Genomic DNA, 22,584 nt, shown 5'->3' on the forward strand with positions numbered 1-22,584 from the left:
CAGGGACAGATTGGGTTAGTTTAGTCTGATACCCCAAATTTCCCAATTAGGGTTTAAAAAAAAAAAAAAAAAAAGTTCATATGGGGACAGGACTGGTAGGGGGAAAAAGATTAGACTGTGAAGACACCATGAGGCCAGGGTGGCTGTGAAGGTGGCATCACACCTAGAGAGGAAAAGATGGTGAGCAACAAGATGACTGGCCAGGCCAGGAGGAGTTGGCTGGGAGAACCATTTCTGAGTATTACTGGTGAGGTAAGCAGGCCCCAGAGTGACAGAACTATTGCAAAGTGTGCTGGGCTCCCACATCATTCACAGGTAGATGCAAGACAGAAAGGGCTTCACCCTTTGTGTTGCAGTGCTCCTAAACATGCCTGGGGACAGCCTCACTTGCCATATTGGGATCAAAACTTAGGGTCTTATTTTAAGAAATGTTTAGATTTGTAAATGCTTAACATTTCTGGGAAAAGATAGAAAGGGGAAAAAAAACCCCACCCAACCACCACCACCACCACCAACCAAAAAACCCCTAAATCCCACACAACTCAGCTAAAACCACACACAGGCTGCTAGTTTCTAACAAGCAGCCACCAGACCTTTTGTTGCAATATGAGGCTCTGTGGCCCTTCCACTCTGTGATAAAACTTAAGCACCTAAGCCTGAGTCAAAGAATGATGTGCAGAACTTCTCTGGGTGAGTTTGGTCCTTCTCCCAATGAAAAGCCCCCAGGGGAGGCAAAGGGAGCATGTGGAAATCTATTCATTTCTGCCACTCCAGCTGATATGGAGGTCAGCAAAATTTCTGCAGGTGTCAAAGAGGTGAGACTGTCTTTTACTACTCTTGGTTGTTTACTACTCTTTTGGGTTTTTTTTGTCTGACAGTCACCTGGGCAGTAGTGAGAAGTTTCATTGACCAGTTCCATAGTGACAGCTGAATGACCTAACATGGGAATTACCTTTTGCTTTTTTGTATATGTAGGTTTTCAGTGTGCCTCATATTACCACCACTGAACAAGTGTCTTTTTTTACTGGCACAGAAAGAAAAGAGTACAGAGCAAGAACAGTGTTCCGTCAGATGCTCTGGACTAACAATTAATGCAGTAAAAACACCATCCAAGAAAGAAGAGAAATATCATAGGAACCACCTCGGACTGAAAAGAGGCTTTTGTTGTTTTTTTTTTTTTTTTTTTTTTTTTTTTTGTTTGTTTGTTTTTTTTTTTTTTTTTATTTTCTTTTTTTTTTTTTTTTTACTGCTTTTTCAGTTGCTGTTATTGATTTTTAAAGTCTGATAGTTTCAAAGACACTTCAAAATAATCTTCAGTACTTGTTCACACTATCAGAAAATATAAAAGCTGATTTTTAATCTCACTCATGTAGTTATAATTCCAGAGTAACTCCTCTACAGTGAGTGAAGTTAAACTTAAGCCAAATTAGTGTGATACAAGAATCAGGTTCATAATAACTCACCATGAAAAAGTAGCTGCTTTCTCGTTTAGAAGAATCAAGGAACAAGAAAAAAAGAACGACCTATTGATTTTGCATGCCTTCACATTTTTACATTTTCATCTTTAGTTGTTTTTAGGAGGCCTGATTTTCAGAGGTCAGATGAAGAAAAATGCACTGGAAATCAGGCGTCTTTTAGTGCCCCATGTTAGAAAGTGAAGCATACACAGCCACCAGCGGCAGTTTTTAAAAATATTAGTCTTGCAGCTACAGGATCTCCCAAAACAGCTGCTCTGACAAAACTCCAGTGGGCCTCCACAGGAGTTTTACCTGGACAAACAGGGCAGCATCAGACCCAATTGCCTATCACTATGTAGGTGCACTGGAGGTACACTCTGTGAGAAATTACACTTCTGTAAGAACTACAAAAGAAAACTCTGGCCCTGCCCCCATTCCCAGCACTGAGAATTTCGCCACTGAATCCAGTAGGAACAAGGTCAGACTGTCATAAAAGTTCATTTATATTCTAGGGAAATAGAAAGCAGCATCCCTCTTCTACTGGAGTTCAGCAGGAAAATTTAATGTATAAACTTTGGCAGAGTTACTGAAAGCAACTCTGACAAGTGACTCCATTTCTGTTGGTGTGACAGCTGCATTTTTTTCACGTCAATTTCAACTGTAATTTGGGGAGATGAAGTGCATATACAATACTGTAATCTGGAAGATTTATATAAGGCAAAATGATCATTCATACATTTTCTAGAAAGAATAAGTAAGGTCCACTTCTGGTATCACCAATAAGCAGAAATAGCTAATGGGTTTTTCTGACACTGCAAACTAAACTGGAAAGTTATAAAACCAAAATTATGCAATTTTTTGGGAAAGGCTTGTGTGTTTTTTAGCAAATCAAAACAGTAAAGTGATCTGAGCCTTCCCCCAAGAAATAAATGATACATAAAATAATGCTTAATGTGATTTTTCTTAAAAAGGAGAAGTAAAATTTTTTTTAAGGCTCTCATATCTGGTGGCTGTGAAATTCAGACTCCCACAAAATCCCAGGAATCTGATCAAGCCTGCCAGATACTTAAAGAAAAAACATAAAAAGCGGTTTCATTATATATTAAAAAAAATATAAAAATCAAAAAAATATGAAAACATATGTTCCATTTCTCATTTATCTCTCACTCTGTAGTATTAAGGATAAAAAAACAAACAGAGCAAAACCCCATCACCAACAACACAAAGAAAAAAAGAAGCCAAAAGTCCCCAACCCCTCTCCAACACCAAATAGTATGCCTGATGGGAAAATAACCATGTGTTCCTCTTCCGGAAGAACTAGAAAGAAAAGCAACCCAACTGCAAGGCAATGGAGGCATTCACTTCCAGTTCACAGTATTGCAGTTAGAAGTACAGTGAGGTCTAGGTAAGTGATGGAGCAGGAGCTGCCTGGAGCAGGGAAAGAGGAGGTGTTCACATGACAATACAGCATTGACAGCGCTTTTTCTTTTGTGTACCTGGGGCAGCTTCCAAGGGCAGGCTCTCTTCCTTCCCCTCGGGAGAGGAGGGCTCTGTCGTGTCCGACAGGGGCCTGCCAGAGACCAGCTCTGCAGCGTTCCCATCCATGGTGGAAACATCAGTCACTGTCTTCTCCCGCAGTGACTTCTCGTCATCTTCGTCGATCAGCACAAGCTCTGCCTTGATGGTCTCATCGTAGCCCAGCACTTTCTTTGTCTCCTCTTCGTCATCGATGTTCTGGTAGCCCATAAATATCATTGTCACCGGCTGATCTGCAGTGGGCTCTGGGGTTTCACCACCACAGGGTTTGTCTTGTGGCTGAGGGTTCACAGCATGTCCTTTGCTGGATTTGTGTACCATTTCTAGCTTTGCCTCCTTGAAAAGCATTTGCTCCTTCATATGGCTAAGGTTTCCATCGGCTACCACATTTTTGTCTGACACAGTCATTGTTTCATACCCTCCTTTTACACTTGATTGTCCAGCTTTTTGCATAAGTTCATCTACGTCCTTTGAGCTTAATTTATGTACTCCATTTTCTACCACTGTGCCACCAGAGTGAACCTCATAGACTACCTTGGAACCATCATCATAGACTTTGAATCCTCTTTGATGGGCCTCATCTGGGCCAACAGGTGAAGCAGAGACAATCTTGGTCTCTCCTGTCTGTTTGTCTTTCTCCACATTAATTTCCATGGTGCACAAAGCTTGAATGAAAACAAGAGAGGAAGTGCATGTTACAACAAAAAAAGCCAGTGAATGGTTAATTGCCAAACAGACAAAGAAAACTATGGTGCCCCTTTTTCCTGTCTCCTGCTTCTAAAGGGATAAGCGTTCTACGTTAGGGGTGCAACGCTTTGGACACTGTTACACTATGGCTTTTGTGTTGGTGGAGGCTAGGTATATCTGTGGCAAACAGGACCTTCTCTTCCAGCTCGTGTCACGTGGAGCTGTCTTTGGTCAACTAGGAGCACCAAGAGGTTAGGTGTAATTTAGACAAGGGAAGGTGACAGCATGCAAGTTTCCCTCTAACTTTTCATTCTGAACTTGCCTCAAAATTCAGAGAGAACTCGTCTGCTCTCTTTTCTGACATCAAACTGCCAGTTAGCTGGTAACAAGTTTTGTTTGCTGCAACACCCAGACCATTTAATTATCAGTACTTGTCCTTGATTAACTCTTCCATTCGTAGCACTCAAAATATTTTAGAAGGGTGAAGAAATATTATTTATCTCTGTTCTGCATGTGGGAAAACAAAGTCACCTGGGAATAGGACAAGTTCTCCCACAGGTGTGTGGCAGGGCAGCTCTCTCAGCTTCCACACCAAGACAACAACTGTGTCCTCTGCTTCCAGGTTAAGAGAATGTATACAATAGCCAAAAGTGCTCCCTTGTTTATGTGAAATAAGCATTAAGCACCACTGTGAAAGTTGAAAAAAAACAAAGTAATAATGAACTGATTTTCAAAGAGTCATGAAACAACAGGAAAAAACATGTGTGAGGGCTGTTGCTTTAGAATAGCAAAGGTTTTCTAGCAGTTAAGGATGTAGTAATGAGATGAAAAGTGTAGACCACACAGTAGGAATAGATGAGCAGTCTACTCTGCTCCTATACCCATTCTGAGATATGATGACATACCACTAGACAGCTTTTCAAAGAAAAAATGTGCAAAGGCGTCTCAGACTTTCCAAAGTGTTCATTTGTTTAAGCATTCGTTATTATGCATATGAAGACATTTGGCTCCTGGACAGACATCCACAGACACTTAATTACAAATTACCACAGGCAGTGACAAGTGTTTGCAGAACTTACTATGATCACTTTCATCAATTAACCTCAATGGTATAAACATGATTTATCTTTCCTGGGAATACCACAAACTGAAATGTTTGCTTTTTTTTCCTGATTTACTTTCAAGTGAGTACAGAATATCCTTAACCCAAGAATCAATGCAGCTTGGTATGTTTGTATTTTAAAAAATAATTAAAATAAAAATTTACTGTCACTTTAATATATTTCCTCAGTCTTTTTATTCACACACAGTAGAACTACTTTTCCTGCAACCTTAAAGCAAAGTATTTCATCATCAATACGAAATTTGTCATGACATGCATCATTACACTGCCTATAGTGCTAGATAGAAAATTAATGTGTTGGTGAGCATGTGCATGCTGATCATGACATGGTCTCCTTTGTCCCCTAGGAGTGCAGTTTGGTGAGCAAAATGGTTGGATCTGTTAATCTACATGCTGTGTACATCTGCTCAGACCTTGGCCACCCCCAGCAGGTTCTGGTTAAGTAAAGTACATCATCACACAAATACCTGCACGGAGCCAGGGGACAGACATGCTGGTGGGTGAAGGAGCAATTCTGCCTCTTGAGAGTGATGCATTGCTGAAGGCTAGAGTAGGCTGCAGAAGCACCATTCTCCCCTTGACCATTGCAACCTAGCAGACTATCCCTAAGGACTGTATTTTACCACTGCATCAGGAGGTTTGTGGACTAGTTGTGTCCATAGCTATCACGACCCTGGACACAGGATGCCCATTTCCACAGTAAAGTAGGGCTTACAGTTTTTTGATATCCCTCCTGTGCTGGTGTTTTTATGCTTGGCCATCCCACAGCAGCCTGGGCAGCCTGAAGGAAGCTGCAAGGCTGAGAGCTGAGCTCTGCTTTGAGGTGTGCAGCTGGAGACTGCAAGGCAGCTGGCATGGTTGGAAACAAGAAATTAAGGTTGGAAATAAAGAACAAACTATTGCCCCAGGGCTGGTAGCAATTAAGATACAAAGCAATTACTCTGAGAAACTGTGGCAGACAGCACCATATTGAAGCACAGAATGCAGCTAGCATGGATCACTTGCTCTGGACTGTCCCAAGCCCAGGAACTGGTGTGCAAGTGCCCTTTATGTCTTATCCAAGTGACTCTGCTCTGAAGCCTTTAATCCAGTTTATAGTGATAATTGAACAAAGAGTTGCAGGTACCAAGACTAACACTCTAGAACTTTCTAGGTGCAGTTTCTTGAGAGGGAAGAAGAAAGGAAGAAGAATTTTGTGGCTTTGTGCCTAGGGCTTGGGGAAGTGGGCTCTGAACATCGCTTGACCTCACCAGGTCTGCTCAGGCAAATATTGTTCAATAACTTTCAACATTACAAAGGTAAAAATAGAGGCTTGGCTTGTCTGTGGTGAAGATCTGTCAGGTTTCTGAGTGGTCAGCTGAACTGAAGCTAAGCTGAACCATGAGGCAGCAACAGCACATTCAGAAAATCATCTCTGATGGACAGAAGTTCCTAATTTGTCCTGAGCACCACAACTCAAAAGAGAGGGCACCACCTGCCTGTCAACTGGCTGCCTGTTACCTTCTTAGAGAGAAGTAGCACCTTGAGCTCCCCTAGAGCTCCTGTGCTTCTCATTTTCTTTGAAAATTAAAAATATTATCTGGTACATGGCGTTTCATTACAGACTGGTGATTTTCATGTGAAATAGTTGAGTGCCATGTATTTGCAGTGCAGAAGAGCATGCAATCTGCCAGGCCCTCCCTGCTCTGATGCACAAATTTAGGTCAGTATTTGCATTAAAAGAAGGCTTGTACAGAAGGCTTGTAATTCCAAAGCAGATAGCAAAAATGTGATCGCTAAATCATGTGGACCTAACTGTATTTGTGTTTGTGACCTTGAGGAGCATGATCCTGACAAGGAGCAAAGACAAACTCCTGATCTTTACAAGAGACAACTTTCAACTGTTCAAGGAGTTGGTGAATGAGACCCTCTGGGAAATTGTCCTTAAGGACTGAGGGGCTGACCAGAGCTGACAAGGCTTTGAGACCACTTTTCTTAGCATGCAAGAGCTCTCATCCCAGTGTGTAGGAAATAAACAAGGTAGGCCGGAAACTGGCACGGGGCTGAGCTAAAGTCACCTCCTCAAATCAAGGAGTACAAAAGCAACATCCCAGTGGAAGCAGGGACAGTGACCTGGGGAGACTAGCAATATGGGGTCAGGGGTCAGGAAAACCAAGGTTAAGCTGCAATACGACTTGGCAAGGAACATGAAGAGCAACAAGAAAGAATTCCGTAAGTACACAGGTTAGGAAAAAAAGGCCAAGGAACAAGAAGGGAAAACTGGTGATAACTGATATAGAGGAGGCTGAGGTACTCAATGAGTTCTTTTGCCTTGGTCTTCACTGGAGTTAGGCTTCCCAATTCTCTGAAGTACCTGATCCTCTGGGTGGGTGTGAGGGAAGTGAATATCCTCCCACTGCAAGTGAAGAACAAGTTTGGGATCCCTTGATGAAGCTGAATAGCCACAAGTCCATGGGACTGGATGACATGCATCCCAGAGTTCCAAGGGAACTAGCTGATATTCAAGGCCAGGCTGGATGGAGGTCTGAGCAACCTGGTCTAGTGGAAGGTATCCCTGCCCCTAGCAGATGGGTTGACGGAATGAAATGATCTTTAAGTTCCCTTCCAGCCCAAACTAGTCAATGATTCTGTAATTCTATGTTGTTGCCAAGCTACTCTCCATCACATTTGAAAAGTCATAGCAGTCAAGTAAAGTCCCCAGTGACTAGAAAAAGGGGAACGCTGCCCACATTTTTTAAAAGGGGAGAAAGAAGAACTGGGAAACTACAGACCAGTGAGCTTCACCTTTGTGCCTAGGAAGATCATGGAGCAGATGGTCCTAGACAATATGCTAAGGCACATAAAAGATAAGGAGGTTTTCTGAGGCAGCTATCATGACTTTACTAATGGAAAATCACGCTTGACTAATCTGGGGGTCTTCTGTGATGGAATAATGGCAATGGTCACTAAGGGAAGACCAACAGATGTCATCTATCCAGACTTCTGTAAGGCCTTTGATATGGTCCCCCATGACATCCTTGTCTCCAAATTGGAGAGACATAGATTCAATTGATGGACTATTTGTTAAATAAGGAATTGGCTGGCTCGCTGAAACCAGAGTTGTGATCAATGGCTCTGTGTCCAGGTGAAGGCCAGGTATGAGTGGTTTTCCTCAGGGCTCTCTCTTGGGACTGGTGCTCTTCAGTATCTTTATAAATGACATGGGCAGTGAGATCCAGGGTACCCTCAGCAAATCTGCAGATGGCACAAAGCTGAGCAGTGCAGCTGGCACAAAAGAAGGAAGGGATGCCATCCAGGGGGACCTGGACAAACCAGAGAAGTGGGCCCATGAGAAGAAGTCCAGCAAGTGCAAGTGCAAAGAGCTGCACCTGGATCGAGGCAATTCCAAATGTGAGGACAGATTGGGAGAAGGAGTCATTGAGAGCAGCCCTGAGGAGAAGGACTTGGGGGTTCTCAGGGATGAAAAGTTGGATATGAGGAAACAGTGTGCACTTGCAGCCCAGAGAGCCAATTGTATCCTGGGCTGCACCAAAAGAAGTGTGGCCAGCAGCTTGAGGGAGGAGATTATCCCCCTCTACCCTGTCCTTACTCTGTCCACCCGGAGTACTGCATCCAGGTCTGCAGTTCTCAGCACAAGCAGACATGAACATTTTTGGAGCAGATTCAGAGGAGAGCCATGAAGATCATCAGAGGGATGAAGCACCTCTCTCATGAAGACAGACTGAGAGGGAATTGTCCAGCCTGGAGAACAGAAAACTTTGTGGAGACCTTATTGCAGCCTTCCAGTACTACTAAGAGGCTTAAAAAATGAGGGAGAGGGACTTTATAAGGGCAGATAGAGACAGGACAAAGGGCAATGGTCTTAAAGTGAAAGAGGGCAGATTTAAATACTCAGAGGGTGGTGAGGCATGGAACAGGTTGCCCAGAGAAGATGTGGATGCCCCATCCCTGCAAGTTTTTGAAGGCCAGGCCTGGATGGTGCCCTAAGCAACCTGATCTAGTGAATGGCATCCCTGCCCATGGCAGGGCACTTGGAATTAGATTATCTTTAAAGTTCCTTCCAACCCAAATCTAAAATTCCATGGTTCTATATTTAAGAAGAGTTGCAAGATACATATTTTTGTCTATGGTATGGAGTAGTGTCATGTAACAATGCCTTATATATTAGGGAGACTTCAGGCAACAAATTATAGCACTTCTTCGAGGATGCTGTCCTAGAAAGTTAACAGGAGTGATTCTTTTGTATTTCAACTCTGGCTAATTTGATTAAGCTTTTGACTCTGTCAACATTTTATTTTCACGTCTCCTACCGCAATTTTACTGCAGTGTTTTTAGATATTGCCATAACATGTAGTTTATGACCAACCCAGGAATCACATTAAAGCTACTTGGCTAAGTAAATGCATAAAAATATGAGAGAAGTGAATAACAGAATCTTGCTTATCTGCCTATGTGCCTAATGTTTGTTCTCTGTGAGAAAACCTAGCAGCCCAGCTTGTCAAAGTAGTTGCAAAGTGAACTAACATTGATGCTAAAATGTATTTAACCAAAGCATATTTACTGCAAAATGTGATCTACTAATAGAATGTAAAACTATGTGACAATAGAGTTGGAACTGAAAGCAGTACTTGAAGATGACAGCCAGTATTCACAAGTACAAGTTTCTGCAGAAGCTTTAATTACAGTTAAACATGATGCAGCATTTCAGGACAAGATACCAACGTGCCAAAAGAAGGATCTAGATTCTGCCTGTTTTGTGGATTCAGAAACTTTTCTTAAAAAAAAAAATCTACTTACACTTTGGGCCTGTTTTAAGATGGATGGTTACACGCGACCTTTAAGAACACCTATTGCACACACACAATACATTTATCAGGGACTACATTAACAATGCTTCTGAGTCATCCAAAATATGAAAGAAATTATTACTTTCTTGTTGTCGACAAAATGGCACAAAACTCACAGAAAAGCTTGCTTTAAAGACATATCAGGGTAAGCACTGGTGGAAGGAAAGATTTTGGAATGGCTTGCAACAGAACTTACGGAAAAAATTACACATTTCATAGCTGTGCACAGCGCCTTAGCTGCAGACATTGCTTTGCTATGCTGGTTAATCCATTTCTCAAGTAAGCCACCTTTTATCCCTTTCCTTGGGACACCTCTTAGGTAGCCACCAGCAATTCGTTCTTGACGTAGGGAGTACATTGTTTAGAAAACAAGAATTTTGAAAACAATAAAAATGTACAGCTTCTAATAGTCTTGTTGTTACATTTAAGACACACACATAATCTGAAAAATAAGTGTTAGAAAATTCTCTGTATGACTTCAAGCACAAAACAAGCCCATCTTTTCCCAAGAAGAAAGAATGGCATACAAAGAAGTATAAATGACATAAATATTTGAAGAATGCATGTGGTCTTGTGAGTGCCTGTCTGGAGTTGCATAGGTACAAGAAAGGACACAAAATCTTGGCCTAAATACTGTGCATTTGTACCAGCAGAGATGGAGAGAACTAAATGTTTCCATGTTTCAAAAAAAAAAAAAAAAAAAAAAAAAGGCATTTCCTATCGTACTTGTATATAGCTCAGCTACCTTGTTCATAGAGTACTCACTGCAGTTCAAAAAGCCTTGACTTATTTACAAGAATATATACCAATCAGTATTTCCTGGCATATAAATGATATCGGGACACCAGACTCATTGAAGTAATATAACAAAAAGAGTTCATGGCTATTGGACTGGTATTATAATACTTTGTTCCTTGAAACTTACCAGCTACTCTGCTTGATCCGTCCCACCCAGGAACTGGCTCTGCTGTTCGTGAATAGAGGGTTGGGAGTTCAGGGATCTGGGAGTAAATGTAATTTACTGCATCTGGTGTCAGAGAACAGGAAACAGTTAGATTTGTACTACGAGCCCCAGGGCCTTCATTGCTTAGACAGCAGAGTGTTGTCAGCCCTGACAATAGTCACTGGAGCTTTGTACTAGATAATTGGATCAAAGCAAACAAAGTGCAAAGTCACTGTCCTGTGATTGGTGTTCAATAGACTAGCTGAGGCAGGAGGGAATTGGTCCAGATGACTCAAACCTTATGTCAGATGAACACATAAAATTATGCGTCAGGAGGTTCTGGATTTATCAAGTCAGTGAGCTTTAAAATGGGGAGTGGGGTGGGAAAGGTAAGGACCAAACCCAATGCGATACCTAGAATACATGACATTTCAAACAGAAATATAAAAGCCTAAAAATGCTAGTGTTGACTGAATAGGATAAACTAGTTGTTTCCAATATTACTGATTCAGAATTTGGTTTTTTGTTCTTAAAGCTGAAATGTACCTAATTATGAAATCTCATATAGATATTGATAGGATACCTGTTTTTGTCTTCAGTAAGTATTATGTTCCTGCCAGTGCTGCAATACCATCATTCATTAATAAATACTGAATTAGTAGAAAGCGATCTTAAATGATTGACTTGTTTTACATGTGAGATTATCATAAGCTAAATGTGTACTTTAAAAGATATATTAATAAATTTAAAAGTATTTCTTTGGAGATACTTTGTGGCTGGGTTAAATATAACTAGCATTTTTTGTTCTGCTTGAATTCAGTGGCTGAGCTAAGAGGAGAGCTCAGAGGAGAGATGTGCAAATAACTGACTTAAGGTTCAGGCATCACACCAAAACAAAAAAAGCAAAAAAATTAAAAATCACATTCTTTCCTATCAACTGGAAATGTTTTCAGCTCTGTTAAATGGTTAAATTTATGTTTAAATATAAAATCCTATTTGGTGTGAAACAGACAATTCTTTTTCCTCCAAGGGTATTTTGCCAGTTCAGTGTAAAATTTGTCAAGCCCTTGGTAGTGCCTATTCAATGTATCAGGGTAGGAGGCAAAATCTCCCTTCCTTGAAGCCTCTCCCTGCTTCAAGGTGGGAGATCTTGACCAGCAAGCAGGTGAGAGAGGTTGACCAGTGCAGACCATAAAAGGGAACTGGTGAAATGAGAGAGAAAATGAAATGTTCTGCTGTAACCTGTTTGACTGCATCTGCTTAAGGAAGATACTTTCATCACATTCCCTATGAGCTAACACGCTTCCCAGAAAAAATACCCATGCCTGGTAGCGTCCTCAGGAAGGACATCATATGCCACCTCTAATCCCAAAGCTTTTTTGGCAGGAAAACTGGGCCTGATACTAGTGAAATTGTTTTACTCCCATAACAGTCAGTGGTGGCCACGATTGATACTGGACGCAGAAAAATAAGACCTCAGGATGAAACTCCATCACTCTGCAGACCACTATAGGTAACTCAGGTAAGGAGTCCTCTTTCCTCCCTTCTGGTGTCAGAAAAGTAAGGCAGAGAGGCACAGTGCAAATTCATTTAAAACCCCCACAAATTTAGTATATAAATGAGTTCAGTTTGTATCAGATGAATTGGAAGAAACCCCCAAGCCTATCCAGGCAAATGGTATTTTATTTCATATTTCAGGAGACAAATGGCAGACTTGGCAAATGGACTTTTATAATTTCAATGCATACTGTATCTCAAAGTTTTGTATTTTTAGCAGTGGAACCTAGAAAAAATAATTGTTTAAGACACACAGCTGACTGAGCACTGGCCAGCAACAGCTGCCTTCTTTTGCAGGGTCACTTGCCTCTAATGAGAAATTGGTTCAATGCTTGGTGCTGTTGTTCTAGGAAATATCACCAGCAAATGAGTACACCGTTATTGAAAACTGAAGTAATTTCTCAGAACAAAGAAGTGGGGATTGTGTTTCTGGTCCAGGAAAAGAAGGCACTTTGTGTTCTGGAAATAGCACAAACTTAGTAATTATTCATCCCACAGAGTGTCCTCTTGGAACAGTAGTGTCAGTACACACTCATCCAGTGACTGAGTGACAGATGTATCACATGTGTTTCATGTCATAATCAATGCAGACTTGAACTGCTTAACTAATCATCCTTACTTCTTTTGCAGTTCATGAGGATCAACAGGCATGGCTAGGGTACAGTTCTCATGCAAGGACACTGCAGGAGGTAAAATTATTTGCAAATATTTATTTTTACCCCTGTGCTTATAGGGGGAATTGAGCATCATTGACATCTAGCAGTAGGGAAAATCAGTTGTACAGCTTGATGGTGGAACTCTCACTTTGATGTGGTAGATGTCTGCGGACCTTAGTAAGCTGTTGGGTTTTTTTTTTCCTTGCCTCCTGCTTTAGGAGACAGTACTAGGCTAAGTGATAGATGCTGCTAGTATTGAATTAGTTTAGAAACTTCTCTGTATGTTAATTATAATAAAATATTTAAAAAATTAGCTTCAGGGCTTCAATCTGTCCTTGTCGTGAGCAGGGAAAGCTGGGAGGGCAGTGCAATTCTCATGTAGTTCCTTCTGAAGCTAGTGGTGGTGCCACATGTCAGAAATAGGGTATTTGACTACAAGTTGGGGTTGGTTGATTCTGCCAGCTCCTGTCTCGTGTTGCTGCCTTCCCCACCCAGCCTCCAAACAAAGCAAATATGCTCATTTCCCTTTATCTCACTGGCAACAAGGTCTCTTTCATTTAGCTCCTTTAGAAGGATATAAGAGGCTAATTTACAAGGAATGGATGAGACACAAATTAGCATTTTGTTCACGTGAGAAGACAGAACATAAATAGCATTTAAACAGACTGCCCTCTATATCTTCATTTCAGTCTTTGATAAGTTATTAATATCTAAGGATGACATAAAACTAGTTCTGTGTATTTTTTACTACTTGCAGCAAAATGAATTTTAGGAGTATGGCACTCTTCTGGATTAACAGATAAGAGCTTGGCAAAACATATGGGGCATGGTGATTCTTCAAGGGTGCTTGCACAAAGCTAAACCTTTGGAGCTGCTCTGAATAGCTTCCACATGGGGGCTTGTGATCAAATGTCAGATGGATTCATTTTCCAAGGGACGGATTCTCTTTAAGAAGTCCATACCACTAAAATTAGTGATACGTCTTCTGCAAATACTGACTCCCAGGGCAGGGCTCTTCCACCTACAAAGCTCTCTGCGGCTGCATGGGACTGCATCAGGAAGAGCAGTGGTTTTGGCCCTCCTACCATATTTGTAAGAACATCAATGGAGGCTTTTGCTGGAAGCTGAATAGTCTGGCTCTGACTTACTGAATCATGCCTTAAACAAGCTTGGTGGTTAGGGTCCACAGCTGACACTTGTACATCTATAAACAACATTATGGGGGAGTGCATCTATCAGAGCAGTAAGAAATGCTGCCCAACCCTTTCTGAAGGCAAGATGCCTAAGGACAGCCATCTCAAGTGCATGTATACCAATATATGTAATGTGGGCAACAAGCAGGAGGAACTAGAGCCTTGTGTGTGAGAGAGAGTGAACTGCCAGAAGAATCACAGAAACTTGGTGGGAAAACTCTCATGATGAGGAGACCACAATGGATGGCTACAAATATTTTCAGAAAGATAAGAAAGGAATAAGAGGAGGTGGAGTTGCACTTTATGTTACACATACTTGTGTGTATAGAGGAGAGCTGTGGAGATCATGCCAGTTCAATTTCACTAATGCCTTAGGATCATGATTAGAGGGCTCATCACTAAGGAGAGTGTTATGCACTGACCTCCCTGTCAAGATGATGAAGCCAACAAAACCTTACTGTGGCTGCCCAGTGAAGTCTTGGGCCAACCGAGCCCAGTCTTCATGGGTGGCTTCAATTACCCCCACATTTGTTGGAAAAAAAAATTAAAACTGCACATGCCATCCATTAGGTTTGCGTAATGTCTTAGGAACTCCTTGTTCTGAGAGATGCTGGACATGCTGACTAGGAGCAGCACACTGCTAGATTTACTGCTTGCAAGCCAGGAAGATTTATTTGATTTACATTGGTAACCAATGACACCTTGGATACAATGAGCAAACATTGTGGAGTTTAAGGTCCTGCTTAGAACATTGAAGACAGTAGTAGGATGAAGACCTTAAACTTTGGAAGAGACAACTTCAATATGCCAAGAGCCTAGCTGTGAGAGATTACATTGGAAGCATCTAAGAAAATCAAAGGAGTTTGTGAGTGCTGGGAGCTTGAAAGTGCCTGCTGAAATCACAAGAATGGTCTATTCTTTACAAGACAAAGGAAGAAATCTAAACAAAAGACTTCCCTTGCTTAACTATGAACTGTTATATGTAATTAAAAGCAGAAAAGGCAACAAACTGGTTGTGGAAAGGCAGCCAGTTAGCCCCTGGGCATTACAAGCAACTTGCTAGGGGCATGCAGAGATGCAGTCAGGAAGATTAAGGATCAGCTAGGACTAAAGTTGGCAAAACATGTCAAGAAGAAAGGGTTCTTCAGTATTTGTGAGCAGTAAGCAGAAGGAAAGACACAAGACCACTGCTTAAGTAGTGCACGGAAGCTAGTCACTAACAATTGTAGCAAGGCAGATTTCTCCTTTTTTGTCCATAAATACATACATCCACACCCCGGAGTGTTAAGAAAATGCCTGACATTTTTGTAAGGAGACTGTCTATAATATTTGAAATATACGCAGTTCAGTGGATGCCCCTGATGACTAAAAGAGGCAAAAATGTCATACCACAAGAGTGGACCAAAAGAGGACCCAGGAAACTGGAGGCACTATGGTCTTACTTTGTCCCCATGGCAAGTGACAGAATGAGTCCTCCTAGAAACCATTACAAACTAAACAAAGCAGATGACTGGGAAAAGCCATAATGGATTTACTGAGGACAAATAATGACAGACTAAATTAATCACCTTCTTGAACATAATAACATCTTCTATTGACATTGGGACAGCAGTGGATTATGTTTATTTAGACTTCAGCAAAGCCTTTGGCACAGTTTCCCACACTATTCTCCTGGCCAAGGCTCACGTGTAGGATGGATAGGAAGCTATCCATGAGTGTGACTCATGTCACACTCCAAGGGTGGCAATAAATGATTTTTACTCAGGTAGACAGAGGTGCTGTAATTGTGGCAGCTCTAGATGGAGGCTGAATTTAAAAGTCATCAAAAGCCTACAACTGAAAATCAGTTGCTGATGATTTTTACAGGACATGTGGAAAGAATTCTTCAAAGAGCTATACTTGACTTCTCTGAGGGCACACTTGTCTGTTTTGCTCTTGGGGGGAACAGTTTGTCAAGATCAGAGGACAGAAAGCCAGAAGAGTTTCTAAACAATATTCTGGGTAAAATAAATAAATAAAAGAAATAATTCAGGTCAGATTTCCTAGACCACTTCTTGGCCAAATATATGCTAATACATACAAAATTCAAACAGAGGTTTGTGCAAACTGTCCAGTTACTGTAATTATGTCTTCTGTATGTTGGCTGAAGTAGTAGCAATTAGTTTGCGTACAAACCGCCAAATATTGCAGAGGATGCACTTACCTCTGAGGGAAATTCGGCAGACAAGGGGGTTATATCAGATGTGCCTTTTATTTTATATATACATTGAGAAATAAATATACACACATGGAGCAGGAGCTCTCTCCTTTCCATTTGTTCATGACATGCATGCAGCATAGCATTGCAGCATGCTTGGTTTTGACTGCAGACCTGAGCACCAACAAATAATGTAATGCCTAGCATCATCTCAGAGCTTGTTTAATGGAGAGCTTGTCAGCTGCAAGCCATCACAGAGCTGGCAGTCACAACTGAAGGTGACAGGGCCACAGCTCCCAGTCTCAGCATTTCTGCTCTACTTTCTTTTACACAGTGATTTATGAAGGCAGTGTGTTTGTACCCTGAAAAATGTAGAATTTGTGTTAATTGTGCCTGGATGATTTCAAGCTCAGAGATCCTCACTGCCAAACAGGTTGTTTTTTTTTTTTTTTTTTTTTTTTTTTTTTTTTTTTTTTTGTTGTTTGTTTTTTTTTTTTTTTCTATGAAAACTGTGAAGGACAAACAGCATCATCTGATTAGTCACTGATGCTCACCACCACTTCTCCCCTTCCCTTATAGCCTTTGCTTGGACCTCTCTGGGCTCTGAACATCTTCTAGTAGTGCTTCCTGCACACTCAAAATATCTGTCACCACAAAATTATACACAGGAACACAATGGGGAGATTAAATAAATGTTTGTACTGTCACTGCATTTACAAAAAAAGAGACAAAGAACAAACAAACATGATATGTATGGACTTGGGAGTCATTCATGAAGTGACAGCAACTGAAGAAATTGGCCAGACGGGTTGTGTCTGTGTTTTACACAGCCTTCCTGGGTTAGCCAGTGGCTGGAGAGGAGAGGAGAGGAGAGGAGAGGAGAGGAGAGGAGAGGAGAGGAGAGGAGAGGAGAGGAGAGGAGAGGAGAGGAGAGGAGAGGAGAGGAGAGGAGAGGAGAGGAGAGGAGAGGAGAGGAGAGGGACTAGTTCACTTAGATGTAACTCCCCTGCTCTATTTGCTTGCATGAATTGCTCTCTTCTCTTTGACATATTTTTGTAGTTCTTTGTTACCTTTCAGAAATTACAAGCTGTCCTTAATTCTGGCTCAGACTGTCAAGAAGGGATCCACTGAAAGCAGGCAAAATCTGGAGAGCATGAGGGCCCCTTTTGAACCTAATGAAATACCACGTTGCTACATACCTTCAAGGAAACTACCACTTCATAATTGTTAGCTGGGGCTTCCTTTGGTTCCTTTGCTGTTACAAGACACATGAAGATGCAGGCTGCACCTTGCAGGAGTCATAGAAACTCCTGAGCACTTTGGTTGCTAATTCCTGCAGGCACTGTTCCTATTTAAGAAACTTACTAATGACCATGGTGTAACTCTGCATAAGTACAAAGTATTTGCAATTACCACTTAGTGGTAGCCAAATTCAAATCCTTCAGAGAGAAGGAAGACTAAGTTCTTACAAAGGAACATACTATCTGGGATTTTTCTTTTTCTTTTTCTTTTTCTTTTTCTTTTTCTTTTTCTTTTTCTTTTTCTTTTTCTTTTTCTTTAAACAATAGCATTTAACAAAACACTTGGATTATATTGCTAGTAAGAATGAAAATTTCTGAACTAGGTCTTTGACTTACTTTTTAGTAAGTAATATTAATCACCTGGAAAAGACAGGTCCAAGTCAACTCAAATACTACATAGTAACTTCCATTGTACCCCATTGTTTTCATGTTGGGATCATCTTACATGTTACTCATCTGCATTCACAATACAGTTACAGCAGCTGGAGAAGGTAGTCTTAACCTCATTATTTTGTCACTTCAAAGACATGTACTGAGAATGAGTATCTGGTGCTCATATTTATCTGCAAATGCCTTAGCATGACATCCTTCCAGGGTCCTAAGGATCGTGGGGTGGTACTACAAGGGTCTCTCCAGCTTCCTGGGAACCATGCATATTATTTATTCACTCAGACACCTAGAGCTCACACTTTGTATAACACTGAGTTAATAAGCTAGGGATTACTACATCCTCATCCAACCAAGTGAAGTTTTCCTTCTGCAAGAATCATCATATGGAGAATATTGTTCATCAGTGAAATCTGTTTTTAATAGTTGTTCCTCTGTATTAGGAATAGTCCTCATAGAATTTAGCTGGTTATGAACAGAGCATGAGCACATACAACGGAGAAGGTTGACCACAGAGAGGTGAGAAGGAGTCTGTAGTGCAGAGCTATCACGTGGTGAAAGGGGTCAATAGCACAGAAATTGTATGATGTCTGCTTTAAGTTATTCATGCTGTTCTTTCCCTTTGTGTGAGCATAAGAAGTGGTGGAACCCTGCCAATGCAATACTGTTTTACCACAACAATGACGTTTATGCTTGCATTATAGAAATACCAAAGAAAAAGGTAATGGCTCTAGCAAGAAATCAGAAACACACAATGAAGGAAAGAAACCCCACTCTTCAACTCTTTGCAACAAAGCTATAGTAAAAACTTGTGTTAAACCCAAAGCTATACAATAATAAAAAGGCACTTACCACCATCCTGGTGGGGGAAACTCTGTAAAGAGAAAAAAATAGGATGTTTGGTTAAACCTTTAATATTTCAGGTTTAATTTGCTTTACATCTTGATTTTTATGCTAGGCTTGCTTTTATGGTTCTTTGGAAATTTTAATGGGTATCTGTGATTGATGCTCCTTGGATTTAGGTGCCATCATAGACTGGAGGAGGGGGACGTGGTGCAACTAGATTAAGAGCTCTGCTTTTTGTTGCAGGCTGTAATGTTTTGAGGTGGCATTTGTGGCAAATGCTACCTTCTCTGGATGCCATGAGAGCAGGGAAGTTTTAAATACTCTCAGGATCCTGCTGATATCTTTAAGAGGGGCTGAAAGGCCCCTTAAACCTCAAGTGGCTTCCCTGTCAATAGGGAGATAGCCTCTGAAATCCCTTTTCAAAAAAAGCTGGGATGGAAGAAAAAACCCAAAAAACCCAACCAGAATAGACCTGATGCCACTCTGTCTTTTCTAGTCTTGCTCATATTGGTTTAAGCTAGGTGCTCTGAAACTGCCCTCACTCTTTCCTTAAGTGCATGAATTATAACCTGCTCCCAAATGGAGCTAAGAGTACACTTTGGTTTCAATCTGTGCTCAAGTGCCTTTTTTTTTTTAAATACCTTTTGCAAGTTGTCAAAGGATTTCTCAGTCTCCTTTAGTTTCTCCAAAATTATTTGTTCTTTGGCAGATATTTGTGATTCTTCACTTTCTAATTTCTGTATTTCTTGTTCCAGTCTGTGGAAGACATACAGACATGCACATACACACAAAAATAAAATGTAAAAATTAGTTCAATGAGAAAGTGTTTCTGAGATATTAACTGGCATTTCAAATGTCATCAGAAACAATTTTGTCTTTTACTATTCACAACTGATTTCCTAACACTTGAAGGGCCCATGAATTATTTGTAAAACGAACAGATTTATTTTCAGGAAAAACAGTGATTATCTTATCCACATCCGCAAAAGCATATGCAGATTAACTAAAAATATACTTCAGTATCCCTTCATTCCAATTCTCATAACATCTCTGATTTTTACTTTCATTTTAGAAATCACAGTACAGGATATAACTATGAATATTCAGTAGTATTTAAAGTAATAAATATATTCTAATGTTTCCATACTCCAGACAATAAAACTGGAAATAATTTTTGGAAACTGGCAGTCAACCAGTTGTCGTAGGAGCTTCTCTTGAACCCATACTTTTCCCACTCTCCTTTGGGATAGCTATCTCTGCTTTCAACTGTTACTGCATAACACTGGGGTCCCCAGAGACTTTGGCTAACAAAATACATAGACTGTTTAGAAAATAAACTTACTCTACTAGACAGTAAACACTCAGGACTCTCATTTCTCTTGTCAAGACTTAATGGCTGACACCTCACACCTTAAGATGAATTGATTATGATTTGGAACACACTTTTATAGAGCTTAGATTCTCCATTACTTTAACTCAAACCTCCTTTAATTGACATGATTTATGCAGATGCAGAAATATTCCCTCTTTCTCCTCATTCTCCTCCTTTTATATGTGCAACTGTGTTTGTTTTCTCATTTTTGAAAAAAAATACATATAAAATAAGCCAAGATTAATATATTTGGACATGTATTTGGAGTACCTAAAACTTCCTTTGTCTACCAAAAGATCTGTAGCTGCTCATAGTTTGTTGAAACATATTTCCTTGAATGTGACCACTGCCTTTCTGTCACCATTTTTCAAATGAAGGATAAGGATACTGACACACATGCTGATGGTTCAATTTTAGTATTTTTGCTCTTTTCCAGCCTTGATCAGCTCAAGACTCCACTAATTCTTGTTCAATCACAAGGCAGAGAGCATGGAGAAGGTGATGTAGGGAGGAGAGAAGGAGGAGTTGCTTCTTTGACAGATCTGACAGATCTTATGGAAGTCTTCTGTTCAAATATAGATACAGGGGTCTAACTTCAGGCACCCACCTGGGAAATTTCCCCCCACTTTTTAATTGTATGATGATGAAAGATTTGTGGCATTTACTGATAATGCTTTTCATTAGAGGGAGGGAAAAGTATTAGAGGGAGGGAAAAGTATTAGAGGCTCAAGTTGTTGCAGATGGAAAAAAGCAGATTTTACTCTCCTAAAGTGTGTGAATAATTAACAGTCTCAGATTCATGGTGATTTGTTGAACTGCCATTAAAGGTAATACCCTCAATCACTAAATTGAAATGGCTTAATTGCAATAATTTTAAAATGAACTGTTGGAGAGTAATGCTTCAATCCATTTAATCTTTCCTCCAAAATAATACAAAACATAATAGATAAAAAAAAAAAAATGTAACTAAGTATTTTGTTCTGCTGCAATGGAACAGTTTGATCCAGGATGACTATTCCCCCTCATGTTGTAATTCAGGAAGAAATTTTTCAAAATATCCTCTTGACTTTTCTATCTTGATTTTTTTAAATGCCTAGTGACGTGAAAAATTCATCACTCAGGTCAGGCATTTCCCACACTCCTGCTAAATTAAAGAACTTAGAAGTCCCCAGCTAGGTACCTCCTTTTCCTTCTCTATCCCTTGAAATGATTTGTAGATTCACATACATTTGCACCTTGCTGATAAAGACATTTGAAATGTTCTGCTGTGCTGCCTGGTGAAAATATATTGTGTGGCTGGGTAAATCAGGGTTTACTGGTATATTTCACTTCTTTCCCAGTGAGTCACTAAGCATATTCAGGATTGATATTTTCAGGATGCATATTCTGTAAACTAGTACATTTTGCTTGCTATTTTACGTGGAAAGAAACTGAAAAATGGGAGTGTGTAGAAGTTGGCAACAATGAAATACAGAGAGAAGAAAGAAGCCCTTTTTTTTTTTTTCAAATGAACTGGACATTAGTTAGTAGTTTATGACAATGAAAACTGAGTATATGATGCAACTCACTTAATGCATGGTTATAAGCAAGTAAACTCCCTGTAATTTGGGGTCACCAAAAGTCACTAATTTTTTGTACACCAGCTCAGATTGGAGAAGGTCATTAATTGTTTGGTCTTGCAGAGAAAGTTTTCTTCTAACAAATGCACATGTGCACTTGGACATGCACAGATAGCAACTGATTCGATCTATATTTCCTTACTTTCTGACTGCTTTCTCTTTTGGTTTTACACCTCCTGGTTCACTTCCTCAGTTGTTTTGTGCCAGCCTACCCTCACCATTAAAATGAGTTGGGCAGATGAGACATTACATTACTCTGCTTTGACAAGGTATCTAGTTGTTCTGATTTTTCTTCTCAGTGTGGTTTTTTTTTTTTCTGAATCCCCTCTTCACTTTCCCAGAAGTGATACTGACAACAACTTGCTGAAGATGATAAAGATGGAGATAGAGCCACCAGGATTTAGAAACATGGATTAAGCTATTAGAGAACTTCAGTGTGACACTGAAGAATGCACAAAACTTGTCATATTGAGGCAATTGGTTTTTCCTCACTGAAATCAGCACAGGTAGACTGAGAGTCACCCAGGCTCTACATAGAATGCAGAAAAATTGCAGGAAAAATACAGATCTTTCACTAGAATATACCTGTTACAAAGCTCAGGGGTCATTTACCAGGCATCAGCATCCACAGGAGGTTGTGTCTTACATTGTTGCTAAATTTATATCACTCTAATTTGTGCTCTCTAGGCCTAAGGGTTGAGGCACCTCTGCTGAGGCAACGTAAATACTCAGGGTCAGAGTTTCTGTGTGAACTGTTGTATATATTCCTTAGTAAACCACTTCAATACCACAGGTCTCTTTGAAAAATTTGGACATGGAGTTGTCACCACTTATTTGGGCTGTCCTTTTACATATGGTCCAGC

The 22,584-nt window shown here is 40.4% G+C and overlaps 1 protein-coding gene across 1 annotated transcript in view; it reads right to left on the minus strand.

The window, feature by feature from the left end:
* Positions 1-2,909: 2,909 nt before the first annotated feature.
* The window catches only part of LOC128821672 (paralemmin-2-like), a 123,633-nt gene continuing 103,958 nt past the window's right edge, over positions 2,910-22,584 (minus strand). The window contains exons 4-7 of the mRNA XM_054002859.1: positions 19,372-19,486; positions 18,737-18,758; positions 10,576-10,677; positions 2,910-3,658 (exon numbers count right to left, since the gene is read on the minus strand). Of these exons, the coding sequence (XP_053858834.1) occupies positions 2,910-3,658; positions 10,576-10,677; positions 18,737-18,758; positions 19,372-19,486 (988 nt within the window). The remainder of the gene's footprint in view (positions 3,659-10,575; positions 10,678-18,736; positions 18,759-19,371; positions 19,487-22,584) is intronic.

This window comes from Vidua macroura, chromosome Z, assembly GCF_024509145.1.
Source record: "Vidua macroura isolate BioBank_ID:100142 chromosome Z, ASM2450914v1, whole genome shotgun sequence".
Taxonomy (NCBI): Eukaryota; Metazoa; Chordata; class Aves; order Passeriformes; family Viduidae; genus Vidua; species Vidua macroura.